This window comes from Corylus avellana, chromosome ca7 (assembly GCF_901000735.1).
Source record: "Corylus avellana chromosome ca7, CavTom2PMs-1.0".
Lineage (NCBI taxonomy): Eukaryota > Viridiplantae > Streptophyta > Magnoliopsida > Fagales > Betulaceae > Corylus > Corylus avellana.
In genome coordinates this window covers 2,693,299-2,706,350 of record NC_081547.1, presented here as the reverse complement: position 1 = coordinate 2,706,350, position 13,052 = coordinate 2,693,299, and the positions used below count along the sequence as shown (strand labels likewise).

Genomic DNA, 13,052 nt, shown 5'->3' with positions numbered 1-13,052 from the left:
AATGTGTTTTGGCCGACTCAAACCGGCCATAAAAGATGGTTAAACTATCTCGTTGGTAATTAAGATCTTCTTCATTTTATTTAAATTGAAAAATATTCAATTAGTTATAATAACGTAGTATTTTTGTCGAATCAGGATCCCCTCTCATTGGAGGAAAAATTAAAAATTCTCAAATTGTTAATCTTGGCCATTCAATATCATGTAATGGCTCACAAACTACCACCTGTTCTACTAAATTTTAATTAATAAAATTTTATTTAACTTTTTTTAAAAAAATTAAAATTTAAATAATAGAAAATTTAAATAAAATAATAAAAACATATGGGTGGTCGGCCACTCCAGTTGAAAACCCAAGGGTGGCTTCGGCCACCCCCAAGGGCCAAGTTGGGGGCGGCTTTGGCCAGTGGGGCAAGTGGCAGCCTGTGAACCATTGTATAATATTGAATGGCTAAGATTGACAATTAGAGAATCTTCAATTTTTCATCCAATAGGAGGGGATCCGCCACCCCTGGGTTTTTAGCTGAGGTCAGCCACCCCATATATTTTTATTATTTAATTTAATTTAATTTTTTTAATTTTTATTTTCTTTTTAAAAATTAATTAATATTTTATTATTTAAACTTTAGTGGGACACATGACAGCTTGTGAACCGTTGTATAATATTAAATGACTAAGATTGACAATTTGAGAATCTCCAATTTTCCATCCAATAGGAGAAGATCCCAAACTATTTTTGTCCCTAAAAAAAAAAAAAAAAAACGCAATCACTATAATTAACTACATATTCTTCATGATTTTGTTCCTCTAATGACCAATATTTTTTTTTAAAAAGTATTTATTGTTATAATTTAGACTGCTGCTCATTCAAAGGAAATTGTTCAAATAAAATGTACTGTGCCGGTTAGGGGTGGGCAAATTAACCGTTACTGTTTAACCGGCCGTCTACCGGCTTCGACCGAACCGATATTAACCGTAACCGTTTAACCGATATTCTTATTGGTTAAAAATGTTGTACCGAAATTCTTATCGGTTCGGTTCGGTTAACCATTTGTTATCGATTAACCGTTTTAACCGATAAGAACCGGTATGGGGGAAGACTAGTAACAAAACTAGTCTAGTTCAGTTGGTAGGGAACTAGAGCACAAGGCTCAAATCCTCGTGGTTGGGCTATAGACTCTTTCTTCCTTTGTTTTTCTTTATTTTCCTTCTCACCATTTTTTTTCCCAATTCCCACGCCACATATTTCTTTTCTTTTCTTTTTCTCCTCCTCCCACACAACATACTCTTTCTTCTTCATTGTTTTTCCTTATTTTCCTTCTCTTCCCAATTCCCACGCCACATATTTCTTTTCTTTTTTTTTTCTCCTCCTCCCACGCAGCAGACTCTTTCTTCCTCATTGTTTTTCTTTCTTTTCCTTCTCACCATTGTAGGAGAATGGGTTTCTTCCCTATTATTATTATTATTTTTCTCTTTCTAGTTCTCGCAACATCCGCCCCCATCTGCTCTCACATACGTCTCTTTTTAGCATCAATGATTTCATTCAGGGAAGAGTTTTTGCCTTTTGGTGCTTGGGAGTTAGAGAAGTAAAGAACACTGAATAAAGTGAGATTTATAATTGGTTAACCGGTTTAACCGAACCGTTTAACCGTGTACTGTTATAACCGATAATTTCGGTTAAAATTCTTATCGGTTAAGAAACCGTTTAACCGAAAATTATCGGTTAATAACCGATAAGAGCTAAAATCGGACCGTTTTGACCGATTCCCACCCCTAGTGCCGGTGCACAAACCAATCACAAAGGCAAATGCTATTTTTCTTTTAAAAAAAAAAAAAATCAAAATGTTGAAAAAGGGACGATGTTGGGGAGATGGTGAGGGGAATGTATTCTAGGCTTCTAGCATCCGAGATCACAAATCCACGATCCTATTCCTCCGCCCTCTCTATTGTAAGTAATAGGCAAATGCTTTTTTGCATTCTTTCACCCATCTTCCCACCATTTCCCACCATCTCCTCCCTCTTGTATTTTTTTTGAAAAATCAAGAAGTTGAAAGAGGAAAGATGGTGGAGAGATGGGTGGTAGAATGCATTGTAGCAAATCTCGTAGTAATAAGTATCCTTCACTGTTTGTCGCCACGTCAGACTCCAACCTCCCGATTGCATCATAATTTCCAAATATTCCGAAAACCCAAAAAAAAAAAAAAAAAAAAAAGAAGAGGAAGAAAGAAAATGGCTTCTCTCGCCGCCGTTGCCGGGGACTATCTTCGCCGACGAATTTCTAAAATCTCAGCTCAACTAAATTACAGCAACACTAAGTGCTTGTATCCGATTCGTGGAACTCGGTGGTTCAGCAGCGGCACTGAGTCGTCTCGGACTGAGTACCCGGGCGAGAACGCGTACGATCTCTTAGGAGTATCGGAGACCAGCTCGTTCGCCGAAATCAAAGCTTCATTTCGAAAATTGGCTAAAGAAACTCACCCTGACCTCGTCGAGTCGAAGAACGATTCGGCTGCTTCTCAGCGGTTCGTGCAAATCCTTGCGGCCTATGAGGTGCTGTGCTCTCAGCTCTAGTAGTCTAATCTGGTTATCTATCATAAATGTATTGTTGAATGTGTTTGTTTTTCAATTTTTTTTTGTGATTTGTAGCTGAATTTGAGTTTCTAGAGTAGAACGAATCATCGAATTGTTTTGGCTTCGTAGTATATTGATTTGGAAATTGAATTTTTACTGAATGCTGATTATAGGTACGGAGTGCTTTGCTAGTGATTAGGCTGGCCTTGTAAGGAGCTTAAATCCAATCTTTTGACATGATGAAAGGGAATGAATTGGAAGGGCTAAGTTGAATATCTTATCTTCTGTCCTCTATTGGCTTGTAGTATCTGAGTATAATAGTAAATTGAAAGTAGTGCTTGTTTCTTGCTTCAAAGAACTGATATATTTGGATGAGCGTCTAGCCGGAATATCTTTTGATACTGATAATATGTTTATACGGTCATGTACACATTTCTGTGACTGTGGGTAATGGTATTGTCAGTAGGACTGTAGGAGTCTATGTTTGCTAGAGGAAGTTCTAAACTGAAGTGTTATATGTGCTGGAATGTGCATTTATAGTGGGTAATGGTAATGTTCAGTTTTTGTGGTATGCTTTGACATTACAGGGTATTCTGACCTCACAGAATAATCAATAATGGATTGCAGATTCTTTCAGATTCTGAGAAGAGGGCCCATTATGACGGGTATCTGTTATGGCAGAGAAGGCTTTTGCAGAAACATTCGAGACAAGGAACAAGGTTATCAACATATAGATCCCATATAACAACATTTAAGCAGATGGAAGTTGTTGAATGGTTAAAGTGGTATAGATATGCTATAAATGATATAGTGTCAGAGAAGAAGGTGGTTCTTGGAACAGGCTATTTTGATGTGCTTGAAAGGGATTTTTATTCAGCCATACATGCAGCGTTCTATGGCCCAATAATTGAGTCAATGGATCTTCTTCCTGACCGCTTTGAAGCTGAGGAGAGGTCTGTCTATGAAACTCCTGAGGTTTTGCACTTGGTTTCAGGGCGTGATCTTTTTGGGATGGTCTGCCTGGTCAATAGGATTCCTGAAATATCTTTTGCCAGTAATGAAAAATTAACTTCGTTTGCATCTATAGATTTGGGCATCTGTCCAACCTTTCAGAATATGGGCAGCCACATGAGCTCTGAAGGCGTGGATGATTTTGGAACTCCTTTGATGCAATCACGGAATGTTACCGAGCACACTTCAGATGCATATAAAAATCTAGAGTTGCATGTATCTAGAAGAGTGGTTGCTGTGGCCACTAGAGTGCCTCCTAAAAGTCATTGCGATGATATACAGAATGAAGAGGCTCAAGATCAGATACATGTATTTCTTAGCTCACATGAAGATCCATCCATGCATATTACCGATGAGTTCTCCACAGATCAGTTTTCTGGTGGTGCAGTTGGATCAAAGATTCCATTGGGAACTATAATTGGACTGGGGACTAGCCCAGATGAAGGGTCTTGCTTTGTATATGATAGCAATGGTACAAAAACCCATGTGATTATGAAGCACAGAACATTGCTGGTTTGTAAAACTGGTTCCCTTCAGTTATTATGTTTTTAACTTTCATCCTTGCCAAGTTTTAGTCTTATCTGATATTATTACAATTCTCTCTTGTTTCTGTTTCATTTTCTGTCAGAGCAAAGGTAGATCGTAGTCCCTGCATGATAGTGGTTTCTTGCATATGCTGCGTGATAGATATTTTAAATCATTTCCAACTGATTGAATATGATTAGATCTACAACTGAATTGGTATTGTTGACAATGAGAACTATCTCTTGGTTTCCTTTTAACCTCTAATGGAGAAATGCTAGGGTGTCCAATGACCTTGCATACTTTATATACTGATGTAATATCGCTGAAGGTACTAAATTTGATATAGTTGCTTGTTGCATCTACGGATGCATATCATTAGAGGATGCACCTTTTGATTGGCTAAGTTGCATGATGCACCCCCCCAAGAACCATTTGCAAACAGTTGAAAAGATTACTTGAAGAAAAGCTTTTTGTTGTGGCAGGCACGATTGGATAAAATTTTTGTTCCTTTATAGCTTTTGATTGAAAAAAATACTATGAAATTTGAGGACCATGGACAACATCCTTTGTATTACTCTAGTTTTTACATACTTTTCAGTTTTCCAGCATCATTGCTGATTTGGGTGTCTCTTTTCTTTTAGCGGGCTTCGTATATGCCAGGAAAATGTTTTTGCATTGGTGTACATCTTATCCACCACATTTGCCTGACTGATGTTTAGTTGTCCCTCATTCTAGGGTCACCTCCTGGCCTCTTGCATAAGCTCCCATTTACATTAAGATAATTCATACGTTAAGAACTTTTTGGAGCTATATTTGGAGTCAACCATAGGTGATTGCCTCACGTGATATCCATTTCTGTTTGTATGATTGTAATTCTACAGTGCCAGATGAGCTCTATTTTGGATAAATTGGTTCAATATACAGCCTGAATTTGTAATATGTATTGATTTAGTTTTTCTTCTTGTTTTTAGGTGAAGCACATGCACTGGTATCGTGTGCAAGAAGAAGTTTCTGTTTGTGAGTGTAGATGCAGTAGAGCCCGTTTACCCCCAAGCAAGTAAGCTATGGCAGCTATGGAATTTCTTAAATCCTAATAATGGATGAGTTATAACTATTTTCACTACTCAAATCAGTTTATCTCTCACCCCAAATATTGAAGCTGCAAAATGAAATTTGCTTTGCTCCAAATCCCTTTATGTTTTTGTGGCTGTGAGCTTTTGTTCTAATGGGTTTCACTGATAATCTTTAATATTTGCTTGTAAATAAGTTTCGGTTGCCTGTCATTGGGTTCAGTCTGCAGTCAAAGAACCATGTGATTTTGGTCATGCGTAGTTGTCCTTTGTTCCTTATTATATGTTCATTTTTTTTAAGGTTTGATGTCACCAGACGAAAACTTAGTGAGATATTTAGACTACATATGTTTCTCCAGATTTTGTTGAAACCCAGAAGCATTGGTGCTTTTGTTGTTAGCGTTATTGGTTCTTTTTGTTTCTATGAGCTTTGGGAATGGTGTTATTATTAGTTCTCTTTTGAAAATAACTGAGTTTATTGGCCAATATGGTGAATTTGATTTGGGCTGTGTTTCTTTTTTTGGCTGTGTTTTATTAGCAGCCACTTTGGATAAATAGTTAAATACCCACCAAGGTTAGTTGAGTAATGCCTTCCTGAAATAGTCTAAAGCTTCCATCTTCTGTGATTAGGGTGCATAAGACATTGAAGATGATACCCAAAGAAATACAAACTACTAATTCTTCTCAAGCTAAGGTTGATACGTGTATGCAATCAACAAAATCAATATTTGTAAATGTCATGTGTTACTGTCTCTTGCACGTACCATATGAAATCTCTTCATAGAAATCCTACTTAGTACTCCTTGATCTTCTGAACCTACTTCAACAGATTTTGGCTGTTTGAGCCTCGATGTGGCATGCATGACATTGGTGGTTGGTATGTTGAAACATTTGGCAGAGATAAGAAAGGTCGGACTGTCCCATCACAAAGATATTGGGATGGCTTTGATGCTAGTGAAGAATTTGACAAGTAAGTTCTTAACATGTAGCCTTAGCAACTGCTTGAGCTGTTTCTGTTTGTTGTGTGATTGCCCACTAAATAGTCTAGGACGGATATTTTACTTCAAAACTTGTTTGGAATCAACTTCAACTTTGATAGAACAATAGCCAAATGTATAGAATGGGTAATTTTAGTGTTAAAGAATATGGCAAGTTGGCACGTGGCTTGAGAAATGAGATTGAAATTGAATCTTATTTTTCTTCAGCTATTCTTCAAATTTCAGTTTGTTTTTTGGTTCTTTTAATTAAAGGTGCCTGCCTTTGTTACAAGCCAATTTTTAGACTCGAAACCTCTTTAATTTATGACAACCAAAAAATAATAAGGTCATCCCCATCCTAGCTACTATAAAGCATAATTAAAGTTCATCCGACTAGTCAAAAGATAAAAAGAAAGAAATTGAAGATTATTTTTATGTTACCCCACCCAACTTTCATAATTGATAACTATAGAATTTGGGATATCTTTGGCAGAGAATAATTAATAATGGACAATATAGGATACAAGGAAGGTATAATTAAAAATGAAGAATATAGGATATAATGAATTAGAATCAAATGCAATGGAAGTAATAATGTGAACTATATGCTCAAACCAAATAACACAAAAAACAGGCTATGATTCATTGTAATGGATGCATACCTTATAGGTACTTACTTGATTTGGAGAAGTTGATGCATCAAATTTAGCTAACACAAGTCAAAGATACTGCAATTTGGAAGTGCACCCTTACTTTATTTCATTTTTTATGTGCAGGAGACTCCATCCAGCGATATATTTGCTTGCGCTTGCATATAGAACTCTAGATCTTGAAGATTCAAAAAGAAGGCAACGAACAGTTAGGGACATCGTTGGAGGAAAGCTGTTTAGAATTCTCAGTTGGTGCAAGAAAATTGTTTAGGATGGATACCACAGTTTTCTGATGCTATAAATGCTTCATTCCTGAGGTGAAAGGACCCTGTTGATTTAGGATTCATATTCAGTTACAAGGTCTTCAGAAAGCTAAGTTGCTGGCAGCTATTTATGCAAAAGAAAAAATCTCTTATCCTGCTATTAGGGTTAACAAAGACGGTCCTTTGGAGTTGGTATACCATTGAAGAACAAGTTTTTAGAATATCCATATATCACTGGAAGGGACTTTCTGATGATATGAAGGGATCAGCTATCTGAAAAGGGGGTTGTCGACCTCTAGGTCTACCTTCGTGCCCACTAATGGAACTATGAACGGGTAAGTGAACAGGTAGCCCTTCCTGCTTTACCTTGCTTTCCATTAGCCAATCCTACTCAACATAGATAATATCTTTACCCCCATTGGTTTGGTTTTAGGGGTTGTGGAGATTAAGACTACTACTTGCGCTATAGGACCAGGGATGAAGCAGAGCAGGAAGGAGGCTGGCATTATTCAGGCAATAAACTGAGTTTATGGTTCCTGTTTGTTTCATGAGATTGTAAGTAGCGTAATGAGTCTTTGTGAGTCAATCATCCGACCATTCCTGAATTTTGAAAGGAATGGTTTAAGGGGTGCCCTTTCCTATAGCTCTAGCTGTTGATTTCGCATAACTATTCATTTGATCAAGGCCATAAAAAACCCAAGTTGCATTGGCAGTGGTTTCTACAGAATTTATCATCCTGTGTCTTGTGTTGGTATTCATGAAGAATCAAAGATGCTATTTACGGTATATCCAGGAAATTGTTTGCCTTTCTTTTTTCTGATAAGATTCCTTGAACGTGTAAGGAATGTTCCTGTCCAGCGATGTCTGGTAGTATGTGGTGTAAAAGTGACTTCTTCTGTTCACTTCTGACTGAATTGGTTTCAGAGCTGTTCTGAGGCATTGAAAGAAGGGATCATATCTCTTGGAATATCATCGCTAATGATGTGGAGACTGAAGACAGAAGAATAACACTTTTTTGTAGCAGGTCAATTGCAAGTCTGGTGGAGGCTACTGTGTGAAGAATTTAGCGGTAGTTGAACTATATCCTGTCATATGTATTTAGGTTTGCCTTAGCTGCTTTCTCGTGTTTATGATGTACTTCTCCTTATCATAAAAAGCTGAGTCTTTTTTTGAAAGTTTGGGTTATGTTGTCTTTTTTCCATTAATGAATTACATGTACAGGTTTCTGCATTATTTCCCACAGCAGTGCTTATTTTTGTGTTCCAAAATATTCTCCACCACTTACTTCAACACTTTGGCTATGCTTCTGATTCGTCAAACAATGTAAATGATTTCCTTAAAATAATGGGATAAAACTTTGAATGTTAACATCTAGTAAATAGAAATCACAAAGCAGAATGATCATATTAAAATTTATTATGATTCGTGCCTCCTCCTTTCCCATTATTTGACTAAATCCTCCCATTTGCAGTACTGTCCACCTGCTAATGCACGGTAAAACCTATCTCTGCAATAGACTGGTCTTCCATCAGCAGCCTGAGCAGCTGCTGCTGCTAGATCGTCATCAGCCATCACCTCGGTTGGCAATTTAAGCAATTCCTCTTTTCTACATGATTTTACAAAAAAGACTTTGTGAGGACATAGTAGGAGTATATTAGCAGCATAGTTAACGGCATGATTAGAATCTCTGTTGATGTATTTATACCTTATATTAAGCTTTGTGCTGATCTTTGAAGCTGGAACGTCTGATGGGTTTCCTTTTGTGCCAAAGGTGGTTTGAAAAAATTGCTCCACTGGTGTAGCAAAGATGAATAGCAAAACTGCTGTAACAAGTAATACCCCTGTTCCTACTAGTGTCTGTTTCAGCCTTTTGATGACTGGCTTAACCTAGAGGCATTAATTTTCAGCATGAATTTCATAGTCCACTAAAAAGCAGCATAAACTGTAGTGCACACCATACCACCACAATTCTTACGACAATTATATTGGTTTCCTTTCATTAAGCTCTGTGTATGTGTGCGTGTGATGTTTCATTGCAGGTAATCTAGTTAGGTTGCGGTACTTCTCAACTCAAGGATTAGCGAAGTCATTTGCATTGATTAATACCTTGTAAGAGCCCAACAGTCTATCACGAGCCAGGATCTGCAACGTAAGAAAAAATGAATTATTAGTTTTCGATAGTTGCTACCTTTATGAGCCTGCTGAGCAGAATGAAAATAACTTATGACCTTCTTACTGTACACTGTACACATTCTGTCTTGTCATCAAAAAGAATGCTCAATTTGTGGTCGTCTCTTGAACAACTATAGCTGAAAGTCATAAAATTATCTAAAATTTTACTTGTTTGTCTTTTAGATGCTGGTTTAAGACTATATACCTGATTTACACCAGGTATTTGGATCCTTCACTGAGTTATTGGCTGCCATCCGATTGTACCAATTGAAGCAAGGTGGCAGAATGGAATGTTCTAGTGCAGTTAACACCAATAGATGTAATTATCTGGATTTGCTTGCATTAAAGCATTTTGTTTATTCTGATATTAAATATACCCTCTTACGTGGCCCTATATGATTTTTCAACTTATGAAGCTTAATAGGTTATTGTCGACAGTTCTGAAGTTTCAGACTTATGTTTTGCTGATTGCTTGGGATGGCAATGTTCTATACTAAAATTTCCAGTATCTCTAATGATCCTGCTCATTAAATAGGAAATTCTGCACAGCATGTTGCATGCACATACACACAAATGGTGGCAACCTTGTGAACTACTGAGCTTTACTGTTAAGCCATAGTAATACATCTTCAGCAGAGAAAAATCAAAATCTGAACACTCCCGTCACAGCCATATGTGATCATTCGGCTCTTCTGCAGACCTTGTCCTGTATTGAATCTATCTATAGACTGTCTTTTGGTTAAAAACCTGTAGGATTTTTTGGTCGAAGTACTCTTAAGAGGTTAACTAATCCACTTTTCATTATTTTACTGGCACATTCTGGTTGAGGTTTGCAATTAAGTATTCAGTAGCAGAAATACATCTTTGTTACAAATACCCAGAATCAAGGAATAGAAGGCATTCACAATCTCACAGTATTTGCCTGTTGCTAATTATTCCCCTGGTCTCCTCACAAGAAAGAAAGACAGATAGATAGATACAAAAAGGTTGCTAACCTCGGGTGGCTTTACCCACATTTGCCCATCATACCATCCACTCTCTTCGTAGGGTATTACTGCTGATAGAAGTCTATCACCAACATAACTCCATCCCTGCAATACACATTATTCAAATCGTTTATCAGTTATAAGAATACTAGTGAATGATGTTTCATATTTAAACCTGACAGCTGTTAACAAGTCCTGTGAATGCTGCTGAGGTTGTGCATGTCTATATTGCCACAAGGTCCTTCTAATTGTGTATTTCAGAAGCTCTCTCTCTTATTTGTTACTTGGATTAGGTTGTTGGTGTGGTCTCTATTTGGTGTAAGCCTCTTGGGTTGAACTCATAATGTCTCCCGTAAAGGATTTTAGCGTCCATGTGGGTATCTTCCCAAATTGGTCCACAAAAATATTAAAAAGAGTTTCAGAACAATTATATATATTTACAGTGCTGTTGAATCTGTCAATGTGTGAACCCACTTAACAATATCTAGAGGATGGCGCTTTTGTTTCCTGGCTGTGCCCATAACTAGAAAACTATTTAAACAATATCGTTTTCTGTCACCCTGGATTGGTAAGTGAAAGATAAACAATTGAAATAGCAAACGCTTTCCAGAGCAATTCTTTAATTGTTGTAAGAGTGCAACAGACCATTCTAATGTTTTGTATCTATCATTTAATAGGTAGCCTTTGTAACTATTCTCTCAAAAATTTCCCCTGCAACTGCTTGCTGTCAAAGTTAAACCCACACACTCCAGATATGAAAAGACTAGCACGATGAAGAAGGAGGAGAAGATACCAGGTAAATTCTTAAGACAATTAATGACACAAGGAACAGAGTTCCTGTTCCAGCTGCTAGCAGAAATCTTAGAGGTTCCTGCAAGGTTGGAACATAAAGAATTGTAAACATAATACTAGCAGAAAGATTTTTCAACAATGAAAATATACCTTGCTGGGTTTTACAGGTATTCTGCCCATGTTGGTGTGAAACTATGTTATTAATTGTCTCTGTGTAATTTTGCTAAGATCAAGTATTGTTCTAAATATAAAGAGCTTGTGGTTTTTGAGACAGTCTTCTTGTAGATCAATTATGATGGTTCGTACGTGTTCTGCTCTTGTTCAGGAAATATTTCTTGTAATATTTATTAACAAACGGGCCAAAAGAGAAAAAAGTCAGTACTTGTACACAAAAGAGGTGGCTTCATTTTGGTCTTACCCTTGAAGGATTAAAGCTTGCAGCTGCAATTGGTACTCCTAGACTAGTGAAAGCTACTAACCAGAGGCCTCCAAGACGAAGGAAAAATGGCCCAGGACGAAGTTCCCCCCATGAATATAGGGCTCCATCTTTTAGAGATGAGTACTCGTTCACCTATGACAGAAAGCAAATAACTGTAAGTATTTGAATTGGCAAACAACACATGATATGATATGCCTGAATCTATTGAATAAGTTTTCTCCACCAATGAGTGGCTTCACCCACTATCATGCTTTTGAAATTATCCACGTTTATCCCCTTCTTTTCCATAACATGAGACTAGCGAGAAAGTTATATATATTGATGGTTTAAGGGGTTAGTGCAACGATAAAGTTCAACAGAAAAGTGTTGTTTTCTCTGCTTGATGGTTTCCAGGGACTAATGAAGAAAGCAGTTACCATAACAGGTATATACTCTTTTCCCGACAACAACTACATAGTTATAGTGTGAACATACCGGCCTTTGTTCAAAAGGAACCTCAATTTCCAACCCAGGGTCCCAACTCCGACCCCGGAATCCGCTTGTTTCCCCATCTTTCAAGGCCTTGACGGAAATCCCCTGACTCGGTTTCCAAGTCCTGTGATAGTGAATGATCCACGAACCGTAGCTGCTTCCAAGCTTGACATGGCTTGAACTGGGAATCAGAGAGCAATACACATTTAACCTGAGCATTTATTTCCAGAATCTGACAATGATAGGTGCAGTCAGAGGCAATATTCTGATTTAATTTCTCTGTTCGATTCTTGTTTAAGTTTGGAGGAAGATAGGAGGAACAGGGATTCTACGCTCTATGGTTAGAGGACTAGTGGTGTGTCTTTAAGAGACCATGTATTATTTACGTGGAGGGGAATAATGGATACAAAAGGATTTTGTTGCTTCATGACGGGGACCATTTTTTTGCCAATGGGACAGAACAGGCACCAATGAGGAACTGCCATTTCAGCGTGGCACTATTTGAGTTGGTAATGTGTACAAGCTTGGTGTCCACGTGCTTTGTTTTATACCGTTCACTTGATGGGCTTAGAACTTCGATTATCCAAATGTTGTGGTCGTTGTGCTTAATTTTTGTGGTTTGGAAGAGCGAAGGCACAGGCTTGCTTTAGCAACGTGGCAAGTGTTCCCTTGCACGCAATTTCGAGTACTTTCCTGATGTTTGCACGGGCTGAGAGTGAGCAAGACCAAGACCAGTGAATTTCTCAATTGGATGGCTATTTTAGGGTAAATTTTACCATTAAATACCACTCTAGCACTTATATCTTCAGACTATGACTCATTATAACTTGAATTTAAAATTACAAAAATGTTTCAGGTTGCCCTGTTGGATGGAATACGTTCCACGTGACTAGCACTTGCGTCTCAGCTATTTTGAAGTTGCTAATTTATCGTAATTGTGAAATTATACCCTTTTAGAAAAGGAAAAAAAGAACTATTGCAAGAGTGAAAGATTTTTTTCTTTTCATCAAGAATAAAAAGGATATGGCTTTCATCCAATGAATTTGTCATCGAATAACTTTTGAAAAAAGTCCTACATATTTCTCTCAAATTATTATCTAATTGGCAATGTCTTTTTTAAACTTTTAA

General features: G+C 37.4%; 2 protein-coding genes across 5 annotated transcripts; one reads left to right on the top strand and one right to left on the bottom strand.

Annotated features, from left to right (window-relative positions):
• Positions 1–2,041: 2,041 nt before the first annotated feature.
• On the top strand, positions 2,042–8,299 carry LOC132186393 (uncharacterized). Of its 3 annotated transcripts, none has more exons than XM_059600352.1 (7): positions 2,042–2,547; positions 3,196–4,092; positions 5,076–5,161; positions 6,004–6,144; positions 6,928–7,399; positions 7,498–7,619; positions 7,989–8,299. In XM_059600352.1, the coding sequence occupies exons 1-5, from the start codon at positions 2,059–2,061 to the stop codon at positions 7,070–7,072; spliced, it is 1,758 nt and encodes a 585-aa protein (XP_059456335.1). In that variant the 5' UTR covers positions 2,042–2,058; the 3' UTR covers positions 7,073–7,399; positions 7,498–7,619; positions 7,989–8,299. The 3 variants fall into 3 exon arrangements, with proteins under 3 accessions (XP_059456335.1, XP_059456334.1, XP_059456333.1); XM_059600351.1 differs by having other exon boundaries at positions 7,498–7,847; XM_059600350.1 differs by having other exon boundaries at positions 7,498–8,299.
• A 79-nt stretch (positions 8,300–8,378) lies between these two features.
• LOC132186394 (protein CONSERVED IN THE GREEN LINEAGE AND DIATOMS 27, chloroplastic) lies at positions 8,379–12,336 on the bottom strand. Of its 2 annotated transcripts, XM_059600353.1 has the most exons (7): positions 11,928–12,311; positions 11,433–11,585; positions 11,016–11,093; positions 10,232–10,327; positions 9,171–9,206; positions 8,770–8,951; positions 8,379–8,670 (listed from the first exon to the last, which is right to left on the bottom strand). In XM_059600353.1, exons 1-7 carry the CDS (start codon positions 12,141–12,143, stop codon positions 8,508–8,510), a joined length of 924 nt encoding a protein of 307 aa, XP_059456336.1. In that variant the 5' UTR covers positions 12,144–12,311; the 3' UTR covers positions 8,379–8,507. The 2 variants fall into 2 exon arrangements, with proteins under 2 accessions (XP_059456336.1, XP_059456337.1); XM_059600354.1 differs by lacking the exon at positions 11,016–11,093 and having other exon boundaries at positions 11,928–12,336.
• Positions 12,337–13,052: the final 716 nt, after the last annotated feature.